At 38.7% G+C, this 26,939-nt stretch overlaps 1 protein-coding gene across 3 annotated transcripts in view; it reads right to left on the reverse strand.

Annotated features, from left to right (window-relative positions):
- Positions 1-244: 244 nt before the first annotated feature.
- uggt2 (UDP-glucose glycoprotein glucosyltransferase 2) overlaps positions 245-26,939 on the reverse strand; it is an 84,683-nt gene continuing 57,988 nt past the window's right edge. For all 3 annotated transcript variants that reach the window (XM_088352174.1, XM_088352173.1, XM_088352175.1), the window contains 8 exons: positions 15,004-15,108; positions 14,792-14,876; positions 12,373-12,555; positions 12,135-12,295; positions 5,506-5,620; positions 3,823-3,939; positions 2,057-2,216; positions 245-847 (listed from right to left, as the gene is read on the reverse strand). In XM_088352174.1, the coding sequence (XP_088208300.1) occupies positions 825-847; positions 2,057-2,216; positions 3,823-3,939; positions 5,506-5,620; positions 12,135-12,295; positions 12,373-12,555; positions 14,792-14,876; positions 15,004-15,108 (949 nt within the window). In that variant the 3' untranslated portion in view covers positions 245-824. The remainder of the gene's footprint in view (positions 848-2,056; positions 2,217-3,822; positions 3,940-5,505; positions 5,621-12,134; positions 12,296-12,372; positions 12,556-14,791; positions 14,877-15,003; positions 15,109-26,939) is intronic.

The raw sequence follows: 26,939 nt of genomic DNA on the forward strand, positions 1-26,939 counted from the left end.
TTCCTTTAAATAAATATTTTTCCCACTTTGCCCCCCCTTTGCGAGTTAAAACAATTCCAAAATTACACAGAATGTTCTAACCTTGGTTTGCTTTCAGTTTTGCTCTTTTCCATAATCTGGTTTGACTGTATGAATTGAAAACCAAAACTGGTCAAAAAAACATTTGTTATAGTATAAAATGTTGTTTTTTCCCCCTTGAAACATAACAAGTCAATGGTACTGAAGGAAGAAGTATACACTAAAAGAAGACAAACACATTTTAAATGGAATTTTATGAATGGTTTTACAATTCAATTTATACATACCACAAAAAAACAAACAGGTTTGGTAATCCAATGCAATCTATAATCTGACTCATTAACAAATTCTTTCAATTATAATACTAATACTGTGTGTGGCAGGGATGTCATTCTTAAAGGACGTAGACCAGACAAAAATCGCAGTCAAATGCATGTATTCTTTATCCTCTACAAAGAATCAATTGATAAAACACATATTTCACAACTGAAATAGTCTCCCCTTTTCCTGGTGGGGGGTGCAAAGGGCGTTTTATTCCCCATGAAATATGGACAAAAGTGGTTCCAGCATTTTTTTAAAGAAACAAAATAAATATTAAGACAGGATTTTAGTGCATATGCCAACGCAAATCTGCTGTCCTTCATTCTTTTAAGTATGCCACCAGCAACGTCCATCCACACGTCGGTTGTAGTTGATGCAAACTACCTGCTGGAGGCGCACGCGGCCAACAAATATTTCAGGATTCAAAGCCAGGCTAGCTGGCATGCAACCGCTTGGCTTCAAGGGGTTTCACTTGAGCTTCTTGGCTAAAGTTCATCGCGCTTGTGATCTGTTATAAAACAAGAGTAGAGTCATGTTTTTATGAATATTTTTCAACTTGAATAAAAGTATCTAGTACTACATTAACTCATTCAATGCCAGACGTTTCTCTCAAATTAGGATAGCCAGTGCCAGCCATTTTTGACTCCCTTTTGAAAGCCTACCGAAAATGTTTAGTAGCTATATAAGACATTAAAATAAAGCTCCAACCCTCATTTTCATTGAAAAAAAGTATGTTTCTAGCTTTTACCATTGTTTAGTAAACAACAGCTGAACATTGCTAAGTTACTCGTTTTTCAAGAACATTTCTGAGAAAAGACATTTTGTGAAAGGATGAATTTCAAGCAGAACTTTCACATTTAAAATACCTCCAATGTTTAAATCAAGGGTCGGCAACCTATGACACGCGTGCCAACAGTGGCACGCGAGCACCTGGCAAAGTAATGATTATACTTTAAAAATGCGCATTTTACCTGAAATTTAGACATTTTCAGTTGCGCGCCGTGTTCACGGTCGAGCCCCTCCTTTTCTGTTTCGTGTGTGAGTGCGTGTCTGCCCCTCGCAAAGGACAGATCTGTGTTTTAACACACCCACAGAAACACCGGCGCGTGATAAATGAACGAATCATGACGGCTCCTCGAGCGAAAACATCGCGTTCTTTCCAGCCAGCGTGGACAGATGACTGGGGCTTTGTGCAAAAAAATGACCGTGCTGTGTTGTGCCTTATGCCCCGAGAGCGTTGTACCTCGTGCATCAAGTGTTAAACGTCATTACGAGACAAAACATGAACATGAATTCAAGGCGGAGACATTAAAACGTGCTGCGCGCGCGCGTATGTGTGTGTGCGTGTGTGCGTGCGCGCGCGCGTGCCTTCTTTGCTGCTGTTATTTTAAGTTTTTATATTTTCTGCAACAAAAAAACATTTTTTTCTTAATCATGAGTTTTGATCTGTCATTATTTTACATAGCTTCACTGTCGCTCTCTTCTTCTTTTTATTCTTTTTGAGGGTGTGTGGAGAACGTCAACAAAACAGTCAGAGACAGTTTTTTTTCATCAAAATAATTATTTTAGGGCGGTGGTGGTGGGGGGTTGTTTTAGGAGAAGTGTTTTAAACTGAAAATATTTTAGAAAAAGATGCATTTATTAAAGAATAATATTCTATTTTTTGAACTGATTTTGCGTAGTTATAAAAAGAGAAAATAGCCCTTGTTGTGCGCACCTCCAGTGTGTTGTTTTGACGTCCCTGGGGAATCGTCGGCTTCTTCCTGTTGGTGGATTCCCTTGAGCAGCCGCTTGATCTCTGTGTCATACTCGGCCCACTCGGGCACGATTCTTGCCGCCGCTGTCAACTTGGGCTCTTTGGTTTTGGGATTGTTGCACTGTGCCGCAAATGAACAAAAAAAAAAAAACATCAGAAAAAAAACCACAACCTTCATAATTTCAGTGTCTGAAACTCATGACAAAAAGTTACAGAACACCAGGGCAGACAACTCTGAAAAGTTGCCTGCCCAGCCATAATGTTGCCTGCCCCATTTTTCACAACTTGAAGCGCAATAAGATGACTAATCGCAAAAAAAAACGTTGCAAAATATTAAGGAATGATAATCATAATATAGAACAACACTTTAAAATTAAGTTTATTATAAATCTACTTAGGGCAGCACGGCGGCGCAGTGGTTGGCGCTTGTGCGGCACAGTTCATGTCAAGGGAACCTGTCGTGGGTTCAAATCCAGCTCCAGACTTCCTGTGCGGAGTTTGTATGTTCTCCCCGTGCTTGCGTGGGTTTCCTCCGGGCACTCCGGTTTCCTCCCACGTTCCAAAAACATGCATTTCAGGTGAATTGGCCGATCCAAATTGTCCATAGGTGCGAATGAGCGAATGAGTTGTCTGTCCCTGTGTGCCCTGCGATTGGCTGGCAACCAGTTCAGGGTGTCCCCTGCCCACTGCTCGATGATTGCTGAGATGGCTGGGATGGGCTCCAGCCCCCCCGCGACCCTAATGAGGATAAGCGGTACGGCTAATGAGAGATGAGAGAGATAAATCTACTTATAACATTCATTGCATGGATATGACATCGCTGTTTTCCATCTCCCATCAGTATGTACCTGTATTTATTCATCTTTATTCATGCAATGTTTGCGTTGTTTGCGTTGCGTCGTCTGCTGCAAGCCATGTGCATTCCTCTTTCCACGATAATTTTAATGTACGTCTACAGTTTGTAGCGTCATACATTTTGTTAGCTTCTTTTGAATCTTTCTTCTGAAGCTGAGGTTTTGGCTTGATTCCTAACCACTTATCTATTTTTCTTGTGTTCTCTGTGCGTCTACTTTGGACAATGATATGCAAATGCACGACCTTATAACACTCGGGAAAGGCCAGAAGCACGAATTTATTCAATGCAGGCTTCTGATTGGCTGCAGAGTATGCAAATTGCCAAACGAACTGAGATTTCCAAACCGAACGAAGATTTCGAAGTACAAATAATGCAAACGATTGATTTGAAAAAAAAAGAGAGAGATTTCTTTTTTTTCTTGAAAAAGTTTTTGGCCACCAAGGAGACGTTTTTTAAGTTGTATGCCCGACGTAAAAGATGCACGCCCCGGGCGTCCGGGCAGACGTTGTTTCAAACACCGATAATTTACTTTAACTAGCATTCAGTAAACCGTTGCTGATTTGTCATTTTTTTGGTCTAATTAACGGCAGTTGAGATTTGTGGGGATGAACTCAATTTTCGGCATTGACTTTTTTCTTCCCAAATGACCAGAAGAGTGTTTACCAATATGACTCATGAAAGAACTATGTTGTTATGGGTCAAACAAGAAAGCAATGTTCACTGGTGAGTTAAGTAACATTTTTTCGTAAGTCAGTGAAAAGTAAGTATGAACATTTGTTTTGTGTGTTTCATTTTCCGTTTTCACATTTTTGTTTGTTTTGGCCAAAGTTTCATGTCGGTGCATTCCCAGTCATTTGGACTTGTTGCTGACCAGGTCGATGGTTTTGGCAGCCACTTTGGAGGCGTCGTCGCACCACGTCTCGCACCAAAGCCACTCCTGAGGCAAAGACTTGATGGCCACCTGGTGGATCATGTTGTTGGGGAGGTCCTGCAAGCAGTGCAATGATGAAAGAACAGTTGCGCTATGGTGCCAAAAGAAATTATTGCCCAAACCCCCCCCAGATACATTTTTGGAACAGAAAAATAAAAATGTCTAGAATTTAGTGGACAAATCTCTACCCATAAAGGTGTTGGGTAAAAATGACAGCAATAGGTAGCTTACAATTTCAGTTGAAGGAAGTTATTCCCATTAAATTTACCACTGGAAAACAAACACCCCTAATTTTTTGCATGGCCCATAATAAATGTCCATACTTAATTCGTAATCCTTGCACCAATACAGACGCTGCCCTACTTATGAACGAGAGGTTCTGGACGATCGTTCGTAAGTTGAATTTGTTTGTAAGTTTCTCCATTGCTCTATTTTGTATGGAATGTATGTTTAAGGTTTATATAAGTATGTTTAAGGCTTGTATATGTAACCTGTATTGTTTTGAAACTGAAAAATAAACGTTTAACAAAATACTATGCTCTATAACGTTACAAAGCAGGATGAATGATAAAGCCACACATTAGGCGTTGACATTCTGTGGTCTGTGAAGCCCTTTGATATTCCTTGTGATTAAAGGCTATACAAATAAACATGACTTGACTATAAAGATAAATAAATAAGAGGAGTTAAGTTTAACTTACTTTTGGAAGAATTAGGCGACGTCCTCCTCCGTGGTAAAAGGTGGACGAAAAAAAAAGCAATCCAAACATTTTCTCAACCGCATTAAGCTTTCTTATTCCACTTTCATTTAAAAAGAAACAACTCGCCTCTTCTTTAAGATTTATACCAACCATATTGAATGGATGCACGAGATATTAAACAATAGAAACGTCAACGTCAAAGAGATATAGTTCAGTGTGTATACACACAAACTAGAAAGTAGAAGCCGGATTTCTTCTCCGGGGTCGATGCTGGGTGTCCTCTCACAGCGCCATGCGGCGGAAAGAAGCACTACAGCACTGTCCTCTACTTGGATAATGGTGCACAAAATACAAAATCAAACTTACAGGAATGTCTGGATATTTTTTGACATCTCGAAAAAAATGTTTGCATGTACCGTTGTTCGTAACGCAAATATTCGTAAGTAGGGGAGCATCTGTACACATCTAATTGTGCTCTGTTTAGGCGTAGCATGCACCTGCTCTTCCGGGCTGCCCCGTAGGCGACAATGACGCTTTATATGTCAATGCCATACAAACTAATGCCAGCTGCAGTTAATCACAAGGGAAGGAGAAATGTAATGGCAAAGTGAAGCCACCAGTGAGCAGTGTCATATTTAAGCAGACTTTTTGAAAAGAAATGGCAACAATTTCAAGCATTTACAAGAAGATCACCCAGTATTTTAGCACTTTTCAATCCTTGAAAACACAACATTAAAATTCAAGCATTTTCAAGGATTTCATGCACCCCTATGAACCCTGGGTTATTAGCAAAGGACTCCATTAGAGGTTATATAAATTTCCCTAAGCATTATCATTGTTGTGATATGCAGCGTAGTGCACCCTACAACTCGTTGCGACGTTTCTCCTTTAGCAATAAATACACGAGCTTGATCGTCTTTACCTGGTCAAGGTTTGAGAGACTGTTGGGGTCCTGGCTCAGCGCTTGGTACTGTCCTCGTAGTCTGTCGCCGGCTGCGATCTTGCGGAACTTCTTCAAATCGACCACAAAGAGCGCGCTGGTGAGGAGATAAGAGTGAGAAATCTTCTACTAAAAGCTTCATAAAAAGGACTTTGGGAAAGTCATAAAAGGACTCCAAAAGAGTTGATTTATACAACACTTGGACACGTCAGACAAATGGGAGGCGGGGAAATAAAAGCAGGGTTATAGTTTTGCTTATAACTGTAGGTTTAAAGTATGTACTGTATACATACAGTATAAAAAAAACACCTTTCCTCGTAAAACAGCTCACAAACACACACAAAAAAATTCTCCACCGCCTCAAAAATCTTTCGTAACCATGGAAAACTTATCGTCTTAAAAAAGAATATTCTTAGAGAAAAATCCTTTTTTTTTTCTTAGTGTGTTTGTGTCCTGTTCCACTAGCACTTAATTTTTCTCACTTAAAGTTTTTTTCCGGAATTTTCTAATTGTAGTTTATTTTATTTTTCCTGGGAAAATAGTATGTTTTTATTTGTTTATATATATTTTATAACGTATTCCTTTTTTATTAATATTTCCTATTAAACATTGTTTTTTTTTCCCCGTTTTTTTTCTTATCTTCCTAGTAAAATAAATCAATAGTAAAATGAAAGCAAACATCAAATAGTAAACGGTAGAACATTTTGGAATATGCGATGACTTTTCTTGATTTATGTAAAAAAAAAAAAAATCAAATTCATAAATTACATTTTAAAAATAAATAACATCTAAATATTATGCCAGAGAAACAAGAAAAAAATACTGTAGAACCTATTTTACTTCACATTGAATTTCTTTTTAAAAACATATTTAAAAGATTACAAATACATTTTGGGCCAGTGGAGACATTTTGTGTGAACATTTGTGTGCAATTTTACAGGGAAATGTGTGTTTTTCCAATTTATTAAAAGAAATATTAAAGAAATACATTTGACATTTACTGCAGGTTTCCGAATGTTAAAGTTTTTGTTTTTTTTCCAAAATCAAAGGTGCATGCGTAATTTAAAATAATAAACATCTTTCTACACATTGCTTGCTTGAGTACGAAGAGCCTTGACATTGTTGTATCGTTAAGAGAATATACTGCATATTCTTTTCCAAAGGAATCTAATATGTCTTGTACCAGTGCTGTAATATCATTAATGTGTCAGGACCAGAAAGTCAAGAACGGACAGATTGAAAAATAGCTTAAATCCCAGGCATGTCAAACATGAGGCATGTTGAATGGTCCACCATTAGCGTATTTTCACGAATATAAGGCGCACCGGACTATAAGGCGCTACAGTGAGAACGTCAACAAAACAGTCAGATAGTTCAGTCCTACTTATCAATCCCTTAACATTACGACGGCTCCAAAAGAAGCAAATACGGGTCCCAGACACGTACGATGTCATCAATCACTCAAATGCGTCATTCCACGTATCATTAGGAAGGTTAAATTTTTGGGATACAAGAAATGCCAACCATTTCTTAGTTTCTATCTTCTTTTTGACTGGCAACTGTGTGGACAGCAAAGTAAGAATTTCATTGTGCAGGGAAATGTGATTTTTCACCGTGCATATGATAATAAACAGTTTCAATTAAATTTAAAAATAGACTAATCAAAGAAACATTAAGATCAGTCTGAAACAAGATACTGGGAAAATATAAAGCCGGGGTAGCTCACCAGAGTCGTCACGTTTAACAATAATGCGCAACCATGTTTTTTTTGCATCCGTGAGTCAATCCAACCGTGTAAAATATTTACAAAACACGCAATAATGCAGACAAATAAAGGAAAAAAATCCGTTGAGAAAAATCTCTGCATCAATGGATGTTGCTTGTTGCTAGCTGTTTGTTTCGCCCCATAATTCCTGTTTACAAATACAGACTAGTGCGAAATGTTTTCTTCATGCCGTAGAGCAACCTAACACCTTATTCATTTTTTTCGGCCAATTGCAGGCTTTGTTTTGCCCAACTTCAGCCTATGCGAGCCTGTAAATGCTAAAAAGAACCCGCTTCCTTTACCTCAGAATAACTTCAGCCAATAGTGACCGATTCAAATAATGATTGACACATTGGTTTGGAAATGAAACGCCGGTATATACCTGTATATCCCAGCATACACTGCAGACTACGTTTACGGGGGAAAATCTAGTCGGCGGCTGCTTGCCTTAGTTGCGAAACCTTGCGACTAAATAATGATCCATATACAAGCAGTGTTCTCGTTTGACTGCTTTTGCTGGGGACGCATTGCGTCAAATCAACGTGCGTCCCTGGGACGCAACTTTTTTGACACCAAATTCTCATTATTACCCGATTACTTTTTTTTTTTTTTTTTTTAACAAAGATTTACCGCACTCCAAACTTTTCGTCAGGCAGATCCGCCATTGTTGTTTTGGTCTCGCGCTGATCTCGGCAAACGAGATCACGTTGTTCGAGATGACGTCATTGTTTTGGTGGTTGTCGAGTGAAAGAGAAGTAACCCCCCCGAAAAAACAGTTGGTATTAGGTGCAAATCAACAAAAAATTGGTAATTTCTTCAGTGTCGGTAATAAGTCGAAACATAATACAGAAAGTGGTAACAACCGCAATAATTCCGGCACGAAAAAGCGGCATAGAAACTCTTCAGAAGACCGCGAAGGCAAGGAAATAACGTGTTTCGAAGCGAACGATTCAACAAAAGATAATAAACAAAAGAATATTCCTAGCAAGAAAAGGACTTTTCTGCCAAAATGGACTCAATTATATTCCTGGTTACGCTATGAGGAGGATGATAATGGAGGCTACATGTTCTGTGATGCGTGCACCCAGCGTGACCAAAAAACTGGATTGCATAAATCATTTCGCGATACGAACTTTCAAAAAGCACATTGGATCGGCACAACGACACTGAAAACCACAAATTAGCTATGGAAATTCAGTTGCAGCAATTGGACCCTGAGAAGGCACTACACCTGTGGCGGGACAGCAAACCACGAAGAATATATGAACTGAAAAATCTGAAGTGATTAAAACTGCATGAATATATAGACTAATATTTCAGCAATATTATTTTGTATAATGTACAATATTTTTGTGAACTAAAAAATCTGAAGTGATAACTGCTTCGTATTACCAATTAACTGTGATGATTAAAACTGAATGAATATATGGGTTATATATTTATTAATATATTTGTTGCCGGTTTACAATTTCAACCCCGATAACACCAAATTCTGGGGACGCACAGATCTCTGTTGGGACCCATAGATTTTTGAGCATGCGAGTCCCCGGGACCCATCACTTTTCAGAGGTAAAATGAATTTAATTATATATATTATAAGGCGCATCCTTAGCTTTTGAAAAAAATTAAGGCTTTAAGGGGCCCCTTATACTCGAGAAAATAAAGTATGTCAAAAAATAAGCGAGTCTCTAGCACTGTTCCCTCTAATTTTCCACGGGTCTGAGCGTTCACACAAAGTTGGTGAGCAACGCTTGAAACAACAGTGAGGTACAGCAATCCCAAGTGCGGCAACTAAGTCATTATCAAACATGTCCAAAACTTGACATCACGTTACATTTTGATGAGTTTCCGGCAATGCAAAAAAAAATTTCACTTTTGAATGAATTGACTAATGTATTATTGCAAAGGTGGTACGGCCTACAAACGTCATTTGTTTTTACAACAATTCTTTCACAAGATTTCCATTTCTTTTTTTTTCTTGGTATCTTTTGTCACATAATACTAACATTTTTGGGGGTTTATTAAGTCGGTTGCACGATACACAACTGTATTTAATCACATTTTTAGTGGAAGTACAATGTTGGCAACAAGATTGACTTGGTACAATTGGAAATTATTTGAATGCAACACAAACTTTTTCTTCTTTTTCCCTATTTTTTCTTCTATTTTTAAAAAAATGATTAAAAAAAATCTCGTGTTTATTTTTTCCTAGCAGTTACTTTTTTTTTGGTTCTCTATTTACTTTTTTTCCTTCGTTTCTTTCTTTTCTTTTTTTCTGAAATTTTCCTTCTTTTTTCTCTTCCTTTTGTTTCTTTTTCTCAGCTTTTCACTACTTTTTCATTTTAGTATTTTTTTTCTTTTTTGTTCTATTCCCCCTTCCTTTAAGTCATTTTGTGCATAATTTTAAATAATATTTGGTCATATAGGGATGAAAGAAGCAAAAAAAACCTGAAGAGCCGTGTAGAACCCAAAAGAGCCGGTTCCTCTTAGTGAGCCGAGCCGAAAAAGCCGGTTCTCGAAAAACTCTACTGACTTTACTCAGCTTCGTTCTACTTGTATTTTTTACCTTCATGCACTGTAACTTTGACTTAATTCGCTTCTTAATTAGCAAATTCGAGCCCTTATTTTTTGTGAGCTGGCTAGATTTTCTTGTGCTCGGAAAAGCTCTGGGTAGTGCGCAATTGCGCACACACACAGCTTAGAGGGAACATTGGTCTCTAGGTAATTTCTATTATATATATATATATATATATATCATTTTTTAAATAGATGCAAACCAAACTTTCTCTCCGGTTGCCTGAGGGCATTGCTGAGTTCTCATGCGTGGTAAATTGGTTCAGGTGTAAAACTGCATTAACTAAACTGTTAAAATAAAAGAGTTAACACACAAAAATCATGCTTCCCCATTGTTTGAAAATAAATGTGTTGTGTTTAGAAAAGATCCCTTGTCATCCGTGATAATAAGTTGGATAGGTTACTAATCTAGGCTGAATGATAAAGCACGATACTGAAAAGCAAAGCAAAAAATTTGGAGTTAACATTATTTTACTCACGGTCGGTGGTTAAAAATGTGAGAATGGTGTGGAGGTGATATATTCCGGTACACTGTACAACCCAAAATATTGATATGTTTATTATCATGGCTGAATTTAGCCTCAAGTCGCTTGCATGAAAGCAGGTTCAATTCAGCTTGGCTCAGTGGCTGTGGTGATTTTATTTTCTACCGCTAGTTTGCTCCTAAACAGGCTAAGAATAGTTTCTCCTCAAAGATAAATCTGGCAGTTCGAGCGTCTCGGATGTGAAAAAAATAGGTTTTATAGCCTTTCCGTCGACATTATTGATATTTTACATTATTTTGACTATCCTGTATTAACATTTTACATGTAGAGTACAGTATAGTATACTGCATTTTCAATTCATTCAACTTTCTTGACTGTATATTTAAAACAGTTGTTTTATAGTCAAGCATTTTATTGCTATGCCAGTTCAGAATGCTTGACAAATGGCTATTAGAGCTTTGTTGAATATGCATGTCTTGGCAATTTTTGAAATCCTAAAAAGTGATGCAAACATGTACAAAGATAGTATTAATGAAGTTTTTAACAAGGGTAAAGTAGTATATAAAAGTCAAATTCCCATTAAGCTGTTCCATCATCAAAGAAAAAACAAGATTCTTTATAAATGATCAATGAAATGCAACCAAAAGAAAACTAAAACTATAATTGCCAAATGTGCAACCGATTAAGCCAAAATGCGCTGGTCTAAATAGTTTAAGCTGCGCTTAATCAGTTAGTCTGGATTTCTTTAATCCGCTGACGTGCAATACCCCTGGGCAACTGTGGCCGTTACAAAGATCCACTGGCCAAGAGATTAAAAATACTCACAAAAAACTCACCAAATTAATAAAGATGTATCCATGAACTGCAATTATCGATCCTAGCAATTAGCATCGCTCTAATCTATGTATCATGACGTATGGACTGACTGGCTAAACATGCCGACATTTGGTTTCATTCATCCATCGTCGGATCTTCCATGAGGGTGTGATCCTCACTTTTAACGTAGCAGCCGCACGGCCCAACTACTCCCACCTACGCGAACGGAGTGCCTTGAAGGCCCCATAAATTCTGTGCGAAATTTCACAAACCCCTTCCTCTATTACTCAAAACATGTTCACTTTGGACCAACAGAATTCAGGTAGGTCACCCTTTTTGGACTTCAAAGAGGTGGCTTTCTCTGAAAGGTAAGATATTTTCATGCATGCAATAGATCACCCTTGACACTGGTTACCATGCTTTTGGACCAACAAGTTCAGTTCAGTTCTTAATCATCATCATCAGCTACACCGCTTATCCTCAGTAGGGTCGCGGGGGTGCTGGAGCCCATCCCAGCAATCATCGAGCAGTGGGCAGGGGACACCCTGTACTGGTTGCCAGCCAATCCCAGGGCACACGAGGACAGACAACTCACTCGCTCATTCACACCTAGGGACAAATTGGACCGGCCAATTCACCTGAAAATGCATGTTTTTGGAATGTGGGAGGAAACCGGAGTGCCCGGAGGAAACCCACGCAAGCACGGGGAGAACATACAAACTCCGCACAGGAAGTCTGGAGCTGGATTTGAACCCACGCAGGAGGTTCCCAAGACATGAACTGTGCCGCACATGCTCTAACCACTGCGCCGCCGTGCTGCCTCAGTTCCTAATTTGTATTTTAATTTAATATTGTATATTTTTATGCTACTATCTTATTGAAAATTATTTTGCACCATCAGGATGTCACTTTTCAATTTCTTTGTGCATTCAACATGTTACAATGACAATAAATTCTATTCAGTTCCATACCTGATGTGGTATTTCCGGTGTCCCAGATGTGAGGCCCAGTAGCCACTTTTCCAAAAGCGATATCCGTCCATGTCAGTGCGGCTGTCGCAAAAAGGTGTGTAGCCATAAGGAGCGCCCCCCAGGTCCAGATCTCGCAACTCCTTCAGATCTGCCCGGACGATCTAAAACGATGAGAAAAGGACAACATCAGAAATTCTTATCATGTCACCGATTTTAGAGGGTAGCTTTTCATCCTGACTTGGTCGGCGTCCACAAAGATGATCTTGTCCACGGCAAGAGGGAAAAGGACGTCCAGGAAGAGGATCTTGTAGCCCCAGATGATTCGCTGCTTCACTGTCTGCTGGTGGAGCCAGCGGGGCCATTTGTACTGCACCAGTTCGTACTGGAAGCCGTACGAATCCGCCATGAGGGAGATGGTCTCCTACAGAACAAATTTAGATATTGTTTCTGCCATGCAAAAATAAGTCAAATTCAAAATTATTTTATTTGCAATAATCACATTTATTCCTCAAAGGTTCATTAAAGATTTATAAAAGAGTTTTTCTATATCTTTCAAAAATAAACGTATCATTGTTAGTGAGACTGATGCAAATAAATATCCACCATAAGTACCAATTGAGTGGCCATTTAAGTCCATGTTAATGGACTGGAATTGCCATATTAGAGTGTCTCGTTGGCTACGTGGACTACAAAGCTAGCCCACAATGGTTTTAAGATGATGTTTTTTAAAGTTTGCAAACATTTTATTGTATTACCTCTGTTATGACAGGTAATGAGGGGCAGAATCCCCCACGAAACGTTAAAATCTCTAAATAGCCCCTTCGTAAAGCCCCCAAGGGTCAGACTTACCTCGACATGACTACCTTACCGACTGTCACAAAATAACAACTACAAATTAAAACACAGAACACATAATTACAGTTGAATAGGCAGTCTTTTTTTAAATTAAATAAAAATACAAAAAAAATGGAGAGCTTTTCCTTTCAGAGTAAGAAAGCAATTTCAGAGAGCAGCTGGTAAGATGCACGCTAGCATTGGATAATCTGGACTTCAGCCAGATCTCCACAATGATTAAAATAGAACCGTCCCGAAAATTTCCTGTGAGTTGTAGCTCCAGGTCATCAGTTTCTTGGGTAATGGTTTTGGCGTTGGTGAAATACAGGCATGTGAGAGTTGTTACAGAGCATAGCCGCAGTAGGCAGGACCAGCAGCCATCTCTCCCGACGCTTCCTCAGTTTCTTTTCTGATTCGATGACCATCTACGGAGCAGCCGCTGGTGATCACCATTCCTTTGTTTTCTTTTGAGTTTCCTCAGAGTCAGATTTCATTGATTATTTTCTGTTCAATGCAACCAGCTGCTGAAATATTATCTGTAGCTGAAGCCATGCTTTGCAGTTTGTTTTGGGTAGACACGATGACTTGTCTGCCCGCCCACCTCGGCTGTTTTGACTGACAGCCTACACCAGCTTATCACAGTGGCACACACAGACAGTCACGTCCATACAATACACAAAGCCCTCCCAAACCGGCCCCAGTAATTTGCTGTCTGCTGTAGAATGCAATATACGTTCATATCAATTAAAATATAGACAATTTACTTCAAAAACCACAAATTAGTGGACCAGCAATAACCGAAGCGCTAAGTAGCGATGGGTCTCTGTATTTAACGCAACGCTTTATCAGAGCGTTGTTCTTCAATGGTGCAAAACGTCTAAAAGGGTGCTTTGCTGTCATCTATTACACAGCAGAATCTCTTAATTCGTGCATTGTGTTCTGAGCAGACAACACACAGCAAATGCTATCACAGGGGGAGGTTAGGGAGGCCATAGTGTGTTGGGTATGCGGATCGTCTATGTGCGTGACTGATAGGCTGGTTAATGCTGTCAGTCAAACAACAGGGAGGGGGCACACGTCCAAGTGTCCAACCCAAAAAAACTGGGAAGCATGGCGTCTACTAGCATTTAGCGTCTCGTTACATTGAAAATAAATTCCTCATTTATATTGGACTTTGAGGAAAGTCAGAATAGTTCAAAGAAATAGTTCAAGGAAATAGTGAGTCTGGCCTAAAGATACGGCTAAGCTACGTAACAACCCTCACAAAACACCACTGCTGAGCCTGTATCCCAACAATGCCAGATCTATTACCCATGAAATTCAACTATTAGGAAACTGCTAGACTCGGGATGGTTGAATTTCAATCATCGCAAACCTCGGCTCAACTCGAAGTTACCTGATGCCAGCATGCAGCTAGCTAGATTCTTGCTAAATCTCTTTTTTTGCACGGAAAGTAGAAGCCCTCCAGTTTTATGTTACATTTGGATAATTACAATTAAGAACATTGATTTAACTGCAATTCAGTGTTTTGCGTTTTCATTTTTATTTGTATATTTATAGTTGTTATTTTGTTACAGTCATATAATCTGTCAGTAAGGACATAATCTTTAGGTGAAGGCTTTTATGAAGATGCGACGCTACTTTGAGAATTTTCACTTTTCCCATTAACAGCGATAACCGAAGGGATTGCAGTATCCCCTGCCCCACCTCAAAAATGGTAACCTTTTTTGACTTCAGAACTGTGAATTTATCAAAAAAGTGAGATCTTATCATGCCTGTTAATATCCTTACTACAACATGCCTGTAAAAAAACATTGCATTACCTTGAAAGAAGGTGAGAGGTAATTCTTGAGGAACCAAAACTTGACGGGCGTTTCGGTGTGGCGGATGACGGACAGCATCATGATCCTGATATTGAGGCAAAAGGAGAAGGAGACTCAAAGAATGAAGGGTGAAAAGAAGATCACTTTTCAGGCCTGCGGCAAAAGCGATTTGAGACTTCATAAAATGAAGGGGGGAGGGGGCTCGCTCATACCGTAGAAAGCGTTCATACAAATGACCGGAGGCCACTGAAAATATGTTTAGAACATCCTCCTTCGTCTTTTGGCCGGCATTCTTCTTGGGACCGCCTCCCGCCATGCTGTGGATAAAACAACAATTTGTTCTTATTTTCTCATAGATGGACGTCTGCAATACTGTGAATCAAAAATATACCTGTAAGTTACCGTAGAAAACATAAAGAATCACATGTTCTCCTATTTCGAAAACAACTTTTGTTTTGTGTTCAATATTATGATTAATGCTCCCAGCATTTTATTAGAATTAATTTAAACAAATTCCTCCAGAGGGCCATCATTCCAATTCAATCTTCAGCAGCTACGAAACCCTTTTAGAAGATAACAGCCGGCAATTGATTTTGCGGGAGAAGGCGGATCAATAATTCTACTTCATTGAATATAAAACAAACTTATTTACAAACATAGAAAACCTTTTAAATGTACAAGACAATCTTTCCATTAGGCTAAATATCATGTCACAAGAGATCTCAAAGAAATGAATCGCTCGCTGTTGATTTAAAAATCATTGAAGATGGTCAGCAAGTGATTTGATTAGATAAAATACAATTAGATTACATCAAATATGGGGAGCTATAGACCACAATTGGCCACAATATCAAGTCAGTATTCAACAATAGCAAAAAAATCTGGTTAAAGACAAACTGATAATTGCATTAAAAAAAACAACCAGAAAAACACAATCAAGAAACTTTTCCATTGGATCTTGGATTATTTGATACATTACACCAAAACTAGACACGGAAACAAAGATCTATAAAAAAGCCTAGGAATAATAAATGAGTTATATTTTCAAAAACAATGCGGCATTCAAGATTGAGGCATTTTTTTCAACTGATATATTTACCAACCAAAATAATATCACATGGAAGACACACTGTGTAATATTTGACCACTAGATGCCGCTGTATTTTGTAGTGCAACCAAAAAACCATCGTAAGTGGCCTTATGCACATTTATGTACGGCTCTGATTTGAATACACCTCGCTCATATGCATATCTTTATTTTGGGAATTTCATTGGCTAATGTTTCAATCATAATTTGAATCGGTCACTCCTGGCTAAACATATTTGGAGCCAAAATAAGTCAGTTTTTTTCAATACATGCCCTCCATATGCTGTTGCAGGCTGTGGACCGTGAAAAAAAAGCTTGCAACTGGTAGAAAATGGCGTCAATCGAAAGGTCAGAGGCTACGACCATATTTGAAATCATTTTACTTGTAAAAGGGAAATGATAGGGTATAGGTCGGATTAGAAGAAGGGTCATCAAATGTTGCAAAAATGCTTTTAGATTTTTTTTTTTTTTTTAAACTTCCACCATTATTGTGTGTTGTAAATGTGACAAGACAATGTTTGTGGCTAATCGTTTTATCAGCTGACTACAAGGGCACGTTATTGGAGGTCTATATAGGCTTTTTAGTCTTCGGGTATCTGCTTTCAGACTGGTAGTGATGCTTCTGTGATGAGTACATTTTAAAAGCATTTCTTGAATCCCAAATGTTTTAGCTTTCTAATGATATGTGACATGACATACACTATTTCAGTGACTGGTGACATTGCACAAACACATCTTTGCTTCGCAAAAGCATGACAGCATGCCGTCGGAAAGTTATGGGGTTAAAGAATGATATTTTAATAAACTATTCAAATACATATGAGAATGTTCTAAGGAAATTAAACTTTTCAGTGGCAACAAACTTGTGTGCTGAAACTACACGTGGGTTAGAGGTAAGATTTATGGCCCGAGCCCGAACCCGAACCCGAACCCGAGGCAATTTCGGGCCGGGTCGGGCCCTGAAATGTCAGTCATACGGTCGGGTCGGGTCGGGTTCGGTCCTGCTTTTTTTTTTTTTTTTTTTTTTTTTTTTTAAATTAATTAATAATGTGTTAAATGTTCATTAAAAATATATACTTAAACTATGTATGGATACTAGACCAAGGAATACTTGTTATAAAATAAATAATTTGGATAAAACGGAGAAGGAGCTGTAATCGCTATTTTTCCGACTCCTATGGAAATTCCTCCCCCCTCCGATTTTAAATGAAAAAAACAACAATTTGTTTACACTGCGGGATCCAATGCAACCAGGGTTTCATTCACAATAAAAAAGACATTACATACGGATATTATAGTAAATCAAATAAATATTATTTGTGTACAATTAGTTGTGGTTGCGGAAATCATAGCGTACAGTGACGTTGGTGACTTTTCCATCCGCGTTAAAAAACGCATTTTGTAAAATACGATCGCGCTTTATTGTTTAAATAAACGCGATCTCCCAATGATTATAATTAGCTCGCTTTATTTTGTTTTAAAGCGTATTATATAGAATACGATCGCTTTTGTCGGAAGCGTACATTGACGTTGGTGAGATTTTCATCCGCGTTAAAAAACGCAATCTGTAGAATACGATCGCGCTTTATTGTTTAAATAAACGCGTTATATAGACTAGGATCTCCCAATGATTATAATTAGCTCGCTCTATTGTTTTAATAAGCGTTTTATATAGAATACGATCAGGGGGGGGGATTTGCATAGGAGTCGGCACAACACGTCAACATCCCCTCTCAATGAAAGTGCCGCGCTAAAATCTTAAAGGCGTACTACTACTGCTGCTGTGGATTATGGCCCAATGATCAAGTCGTCAAAATGACGGACGCCTTTAAATGTTTTCGCTACCTCAAAAAAAAACCGTCAATGACAGATTGCAGTGCAGACACAGAAATATAAAAGATGTAAATGTTTATACAGTTTTATTTAACTTAGGCCTAGATGTTGTAACAAAAGGCAGAGTTTAATTTGTTATCATAAATCACCCCTCCTTATAAATAAAATATGTAATTTCGGGCCCCCTCGGGCCGGGCCAGCAAATCCAGTTAATTAGTCGGGCCGGGTCCGGGTCGGGTTTAATACCCCCCGGGCCTGCGTCGGGTTCGGGTGCTTTTTTTGGGCCCGATCTTACCTCTAACGTGGGTGTGCATATTTAATGCAAACCAAAGCACACAAACTTGCTTTGTGAGTGTACACGAAGAGAAAGCTCTTACGAGAAACTGCAAGGAGCGATTTGGACAGTCGAATCTATCAGTACATTCTGTTGCAAGGCTATCTATCCTATTTGTAAAGTTCGCTCGCCATCCAGAAAACCTTCCATTCCACTTACTCTTTGCATCCAATAACTTCAGCTCTACTTAGAATGCCAAAGACTGGATAAGACTAACAGACCAAAAGTCCTTGGGAGGAAGAATCCGACCCCCACCCATGTTTTTACCATAACAGTGATGTGAGAGTTTTGCAAATAAAGCAAACCGCGGGTCGCTCCATTAGACTAAATGCTAGGATATTTCAAGTTATCAAGAAATCATTTGCGCAACATTTCCTTTCCTGTTCGCGCTGTAAACCGATGGCAAATACAATTTAGTCACGCCGCTGAGGCAGGCGGTCACATTTAATCAATTGCATTTTTTCGTTTTCGACAAACACAAATTCATGGCCGCCTTTAGCAACAGCTCCGATCGCGAGCAAGTGAGCAAATGAAGATCCGAGTTAGCTATCGAAATGCTTCATTTCGAAAACAAAACATCCACCCATGGACAAAAAAAGACAAATAAGTTGAAATTGTCTTTTGTAAGCACGATGCTCAGCATGGACCAAACCCTGTGAGGCTTTCAAATCGATGAACGACCTTCCTTCCACCTTCTACAACAAATCCTTTAAAGTAGTCCCAAGACTACACATGAATTATAGGAGCGAGCAAGACAAGACTCAAGGATATCTGATGTCTGTATTACATTTAACCACTTTCTAAATCTAATTATCTGGAAAAACAGCTTTTTGGACTGGATAAGATGAGCCGAGAAATTAAATGTGTAAATTCTCACCCGTCAAAAGGGAAGAGATGTCACACCTGTTCAAAACGTGAAGACTGCGCCGTTTGGAATAGCACAAGTCAACAGATATTTTCTTAGTTTGTGCATGACAATTATTTAAAGGCCTTTAAATGGCCTTAAGAGAAAACCCTAGAAATGAACAAGTTCACACACCAATTACTAATCAGGAGACACATTTGATGTCAGAAAAGCATCTCTAAAAATATAAATATTTCCTTGAATTGTTATGTAACTAAAACGAGGAAAATGTAGGTACACAGACACCTCGCTACTTCGCGCTTTGGTTATCACTGTTTTGTTGCTTTGCTGATTTTCTTTGTTTATTGCGTTCTGCGTTCTGATTGGCCAAACAGAAGAAGATGCTTTCTATCATCGACAAAATGGACCTCGCCACCCGCTAAACCTGCTCAAGACCCTCATGCGGGTTTTTGGCGCTCCGTAGTGGGGGTATTGTATCTTTTTCAAGCTCTTTTAAAGGATTTTCAAAGTCAATTTTCTAACTTCTTCAGTGCTATTAAAGAAATTCGGCATGAATCATGCATTTTGCAGATCCACAAATATATCAGCGATTTACATATGCAATTTTTAATCTTGTGTGTGCATTTATCTAGACATGATTTTAAGATCTTAAGTAAATTGCAAACATTTTTGTGTATCTGAACAATAAGTGTGTAAATCTTTCCCTATTTATGTGTTGGGAAAAAAACCTTAATAGTAAATTTTAGCTTATATTTTCAAGTGCAGGTAGTTCTTCCCATTATAATTTACCACTGGGAAACGCTGCCATCATTTTGGGCATGGATGATAATAAATGTCCATATCTGCTACATAATCCTTGCACGAATACATGTTTTATAGTGCCCTGTTTAGGTGTAGCATACAACTGTCCTCTTGGGCGCGATCGTAGTTGGCAATGACTTTTGATAGGACAATACCATAGAAACTAGTGCAGCTCCCGGAAAGAAATGCAATGGCAGAGCGAAGCCACCCGAGAACAATGTCGGCCTTATTTTTGAGCAGACTTATTGTAAAACATGGCATACATTTCAAACATTTACAAGCACTTATTTGAAAATTCAAGCAATTTTCCACCCTTGAAATCACACCATTAAAGTTCAAGCATTTTAATAGATTTTAACCACCCATACAAACCCTGGTTCCACCACTAGCCAACGCCAAACAACCCCCACCCTAAATTTTAGGTTCACCAAGTCGTACTCAATGTGTGGTAATTGTACCCCGATTAATTTATAAATTAAATGCTTCAAAAGTCCAGTTAAAGAAGTATGGTAAATTATATATTTTTCTTTTCATTGTTGCACTGGCGGATAAAATATTTCCCAAAATTAATCAGTTAAGTGAAATAAGGAACAATTTGGAAAACAGCAAAATTACCTGCCATATCACAATTTAAACTTTTGAATCACTTATTTCAATAATTATTTTGGTAAAATTAAAAAAAAAATCCCAAATGAAAAAAACTGTCAAACAAAATTCTTTTTATTTTTATTAAAAATAAATATTAAAATCCATCATAAAATGTACATACAAATTCAAACTCAAATGTTGGACACTGCCCTGCATCAAACTCAACCAATATAAAATGTTTTCGCATCTACAAAGAAAATAAAAAACCAGGAAACATCTTCTTCTTTTTTGGAATTATTTTTCTTATTTTAGGATTATTTAAGAATTGGATATATTTTTTAAATAAGTAAAAATAGCTTAACTGTAATGTTTAATTTTCATCCATCCATCCATCCATCCAGTATCTGCACCGCTTATCCACAGTAGGGTCGCGGGGGTGCTGGAGCCCATCCCAGCTATCTTCGGGCAGTGGGCAGGGGACACCCTGAACTGGTTGCCAGCCAGTCGCAGGGCACACAGGAACAGACAATCTGCTCACTCATTCACAACTAGGGACAATTTGAACCGGCCAATTAACCTGACATGCATGTTTTTGGAAAGTGGGAGGACACTGGAGTGCCCGGAGGAAACCCACCCAAGCACGGGGAGAACATGCAAACTCCACACAGGAGGTTCGATCTCATGACCTCAGAACTGTGCCACACTCGCGCTAACCACTGCGCCGCCGTGTTGCCTGTTTAGTTTTCATTTTGGATTTTTTTCCCCCCTGTACAGTGGAACCTCGCAAGTTCTAAAAAATATACCTTACCTTCTCAATAAAAGCATTTATTGACTTGAGCAAGCGCGAGCTTGTCAACTGAGGACACGGTGTGGACACTCTTATTGTGAAGGGGAGGGGGAGGCCCTGACACAATGCTTAGTCATGGTGAGTTACCGCTTCGCCGTTCGATGCCGCTAGCTAAAATATGTTGTTATTGTCAGAAGGTAGCTCTTTCACTTTCATTAAAATGAACACAGTCCATTTTTTTAACTGTTGTTTCCCAAAACGCTTCACAAACACTTATCAAATATCACATTTTCACTGTTTTTATTTTCAATATGTAACCGGTAGTGTTAACAAGCGAAATAAGCTGCGATGGCTGCATGTGGTTGAGAGCGGTTAATACAATCATACTGAATGGTTCGTAGTGGTTTCGCCGCAGTCCTATTCTGTGTAAATTTATTATGTAAGACGTGGCTATACTTGTGGGTCATGTTTTGGTACATTCAGTTCCAGTGTAAAGAGTTCTGGATGAGTCACCCAATAACTCCTTGCCATCATGCCAGCGATCACTTTGGTTTAATGGCGGGGGTATACTGTATACATGTATACGTTTTTTAAGCATTTTTGAAGGGGCGCCGCTACTTCGCGGATGTTCAGTTTTCGCGGGTGGTCTCGGTCCCCATTAACCGCGAAAACCGAGGGATTACTGTAACTGTTAATAGTATGATTTATTTATAGTGTTATTTCTGGTAGAACAACAACAATTCTGAACGAGCAAACCTATCAATATTAAAAAATATATATTTTACCAAAATAATTTTCAAAATAATATATACTGTATTCATATATAAAATAACAAATATCTTAAAATAAGCTAGTTTTGTGTGCACGCGCGTGTGCATTTTTAATTTACGGTTCAGTTTGGTTTAACTTTATAATAGTCTTATTAACTATTTAGGGACTCAACATTTTAAATCTTTCCGGTTAATCATATTCAGAGTTTATCAAATTAATTGTATCTGGTCACTTTAATAAATAAAAATAATACAGCTTTCATTTTACAATAACAATTATTGAAATAAGTCATATAAATATTGAAAATTTGATATGACATATAATGTTGCTCATATCCAAAATGTTCCTTACTTCACTTAAAATATCTCCAATAATTAGGTATTTGCCAGTGCAACATTTCTTCCATTCAAGCGTAGTGTTGATCTGTCGACTTAATAATAAGACACTTCCCAAACGCATGCTGAACAATTACAAGGATCACAAGGATTTTGGTAAATAAATGATAAATGACCTTAGTTTCCACAAATAGGAAAACGCATATGTATTATATTTGGGGGTGATTTTGAAACCAAATTATTGTTTAAGTTTCAAAAAGGAATGACTTTCCTCCTTTGTGTGTCAGTTACTGTAATGTCTTGTCTAAAAACAACTAAAACGAGTGCTGGAGGTGCGCAGTTCCGTTTTATTACAGCAGGGGTAGGGAACCTATGGATCTTTTCATGAGTAAATATAGCTCCGAAATAAAATTTAACTATTGCACATCTCTCTGTGGCGTTCCAAAGTCAAGTGAATATCATCCCGATTTTGGTCCATATAAAGCCGAAGCAACTTAATGCAGAAGTTAGATAAGAAACCATTTAAACTGATAAATAAAAACGCTGGCAAACGACTTGATTGGGTGAGCAGTACAGGTGGGCGGATCCCTGCACACAGCGGAAGGCACTTCCTTCTCTCACTCGCTAAGTGCAGTCTGCACCGAAAGTGAATATGACGATATGCTTATTGTTTGCAGTAATTTGTGACATTTTTACAAAAGAACTTTGCATGCACATTGTTTTGAAACCGTTATTAAGGACAAATTTCATGGAAAAAAATTACCTCAACACTCTTAACTGAAGGTGGAAGACAAATTGTATAATGGCATATTTACATTGATTTGGGACACAGGATATGGCATTATTATCATTTCATACATTTGATTAAATCATCAAATGACCCACAGTGAAATAAAATGTGCTGAATAATTAGCATTTGTCTAGAGAGCGTGTTTGGCAGTTTTTTCAATTTTGTCTGAAAATATATGATGTCGCTTTCTCAATTTTTTTTTTGAAAACATTTTTTGCTTTTATGGCTCTTTGGGTCAAAAAGGTTCCTGACCCCTGTATTACAGCATACTCTGGGTACAAGACTGTATGATCAGAAGTCTGCAGCCAAAATGGGTGACGATTACTTTTATACTGGGAGGGCAGAACATGACATCAATTAAGGGCCCGGTCACACAGCCGTTTGCGTCTGTATCGCGGGTAAAATTGGCCAACCCACTGTTCATCGTGGTATGCCCGCAAAACAGACGCCGGCGACTGTTCCGCTTCCTCATCGCGTCATTTCCGCGTCATTTTCTCGTGTGGATCACGGGCATAAAAGCTGCCGAGCTGGCGTTATGCCGAGAAATGCATCCGTGCCGAGATTTGCATCCCCTCGCTACTACAACCACTTTTACCTCGTTTTATCTAACTTTTACATCACTTTTAGGGAATTTAATGGCAAACATATAACCAAAACCACTTCGTCTTGCATTTGTTGGGAATGTAATACAACTTAAACCATTCCGTCTTTGTATTTGTTGTGAATGTAATCGAACGGTAATGCACGCCGTATACAAATCACTTTTGAGCAGGTAACATGTTTATTTTGCCTTTTTCTATTCAAATCGCTCGTATTGAAACTGTTATGCACTCTACCATAAAGCTTATTTCTGCATAATAAGCTTTACGGTAGAGTGCATAACAGTTCTCAAAAGTGATTTATATACGGTGTGCATTACCGTTCGATTACGTTCACAACAAAAACAAAGACGGAATGGTTTAAGTTGTATTACATTCCCACCAAATTGGTTATACGTTTGCCATTACATTCCCTAAAAGTGATATAAAAGTGAGATAAAATGAGGTAAAAGTGGTTGTAGTAGCGAGGGGATGCAAATCTCGGCAGGGATGCATTTCTCGGCATAACACCGGGCTGTAGAAATCATAAGCGCTCAAGACACAGTCCCGTGAAGATCAAGATTTCAAGCTATGGCACCGAAGAAGCCAATATGTTATTATTGTAATAGTTTTTCATTTTTATTTTATTATCTTGTTATGAAATGAAAAGAAATGTCAAGAAATAAAAATGGATTAAGACGAGGTCACTACGGTGACGGGGATCCATGTTCACCCCTTGACGTCTCGAGCACAAATAACGTGTGCTCGGCAAATCGCGCTGTATAACGAAGCACCCCTCCTTTAATATTATGACCGTGCACTAGGATTAAAAAAAAAAATTTTCCATTCCATTTTTAATCGTCTGGCCAGAATGAGTGCACAATACGTCAACACAAAGAATGGTGATGATAACAAAAAAGCATTATCTTATTACCTGGCATCACACCGCTGCTGGTGCGCAGTAAATCATTATGTTCACGCAAAAAATAGTAACAGCTGGAAAATATGAAAAAAAGACTAACACAATGCCTGAAGGTGTTGAAAGGTTTGCAGACATTGCACTGTAGAAAGGCGTTTGACCGTCAAACGCGTAACACGCTAATTTCACGTAATAACACCGCGATACAGGCGCAGAACATGCTATGACCGTGCTCCACCCACGATTACCCGCTGAAATTTCGCGTCCTACCCACGTGTAACCACGCCCTGGCCGCGGCTATAGCACATCGTTCCGCGTCATTTCCACGTCATTACCTCGTATGTACCACGTGTGCCGCCCGCGGTTAACACGTGGTCTAAAGTTTTGAGCAGCGCAAAACTTTCTCGCGCGGCCAACCGCGTGTGAATTTCCGACCGCAAGTAAAGCACTGCTGTATCTCGTCTATATGGCGATCTCAAAGCGTCCAACAGCGTCTTCTTCACGGGCAGAAATTTCTGGCCGTGATTCAGCCTCGATACGCCCGTGAAAGGCTGTGTGATCGGGCCCTAAAGTTTTGAGCAGCGCAAAACTTTTTCGCGCTGCCAATCGCGTGTGAATTTCCAACCGCGTGTAAAGCACTGCTGTATCTCGTCTGTATGGCGATCTCAAAGCGTCCAATAGCGTCCGCTTCACAGGCAGAAATTTCTGGCCGTGATTCAGCCTCGATACAGACGCAAACGGCTGTGTGACCGGGCCCTAGACTTGAAGTAGAGAAGTAATGTAAAATGTCCACTCCACCCTAAGAGAGCTGAAGTGGAAAGTCCCCCAGGCAAGGAGTGTTTGTCCAAACCGGTTCTAACAGCAATTGATATAAAGAGGCAGTTTTCTGGCTAAAAGATAAAACAGAGCTCAGATAATGGAGAAGCCGTATAATGACACCAAAATTAATTGTGTTTTTTTTTTCAAATTAACATGTATAATGCGCATTTTTTTTCACCTAAAAAAGAGCCCTAAATTTGATTGATCAGTTGAAATATATCACTAACAACAATGACAAAACATTAGGTGCAACAGGAGTTGAACCCAGGTCGCCGCGTTGAGAGGGCCAAATCCTAACCATCAGAACACCAGTGATACAGAAGACAAACAAAAATGCATTGGCTTTTATCTAATTATCACACCATCTTTATTCTCAGTACCGTACTGAAAGATATAAATAAACAGAAAAATACACAGCGAGGGAAACAACTCTGATGATGAATCAGACTTTGACTTACATTCAAGAAATACATAGTAAAATTTATGATGGTATTGTGTTCATAGTTTACGTTGTCAATAAATTATTTTAGTCATGGCCGCACATTCAACGTTAGTCACTTACAATGCTGAGCTTGAGCTAAGAAAAAGTGAAACATAATGTTATACCAATTTTTAATCAAAAATAAGGGGTGCAGCGTCCTACATGGGTGTGCATTATATTAAAATATGGTTGTGTTAAATACATATGACTGAATTAAGAAATAATGGTTGAAATAATACAAAGTTTATGAATGAAGAAATTATTATTACTGGTATCATTATTATTTTAGGTATGTTATCTAAAAAGTATGCTCAAATCCATCTCCCATGACTCCTTCAATCGTACAACGAGCATGGAAGTTTTTCAAAACACATAGTTGTCGCCAATCTTAAAAGTATAAGTACGTATTTGTATCAAAGAGGCGTACATAGCCTTGAGGTCCAAAAGCGACTTCAAGACAGATTGAAACGGGGTTCCCCAGCCTGCCAGCAGGCAATTTGCAATGCCATCCACGCTGCAAAGGTCCACACCGAGGCCAAACTACCTCTATAACCTGTTCTGCAGAATGTATCCAGCTGGCATCTTAATGAGACAAGCCATCCACCTGAATTAACCTCCTTCTGCCACCCCCCTGACTCCAAGCCTGCCGAGGCGATTGTTTAACTAAAACTCCTTTTATTAAATACGAAAACACAGCTTTCACCAAGTCAAACTGTGAACGGCATGGTGACCCATTCTGGTGTTTAATCAGATAGGTTACATGTCTTAGATCAGAAAAAAGGATGCTCAGTTAATAACACAGAGAAGCAAGAGGTTTGGCAAAATAACACAATATGATGGAACCAAATACAAAAAAATCCAAACAAAAGATTGTGTGATATAATGATATCACTGTCAGCTTGTTCCAGGGTCCGTGGACCTTTTCATAGCGAAATTCAAGCACTTTTTAAAGACTTTCAAAGCCAACCCTTCTTCAGTACTATTAAAAGAAGAACTTGGGTGTGAATCGTGTATTTTGCAGAGCCACAACTAAATCTGTGATTTAGATAGATAGATAGATAGATAGATAGATAGATAGATAGATAGATACTTTATTCATCCCCTAAGGGAAATTCACATTTCCAGCAGCATCCCTGAGCTGAGAACAATACAATAATAAA

The sequence above is a fragment of the Urocampus carinirostris genome, chromosome 14 (genome assembly GCF_059441175.1).
Source record: "Urocampus carinirostris isolate Australia breed hairy pipefish chromosome 14, RoL_Ucar_1.0, whole genome shotgun sequence".
NCBI lineage: Eukaryota > Metazoa > Chordata > Actinopteri > Syngnathiformes > Syngnathidae > Urocampus > Urocampus carinirostris.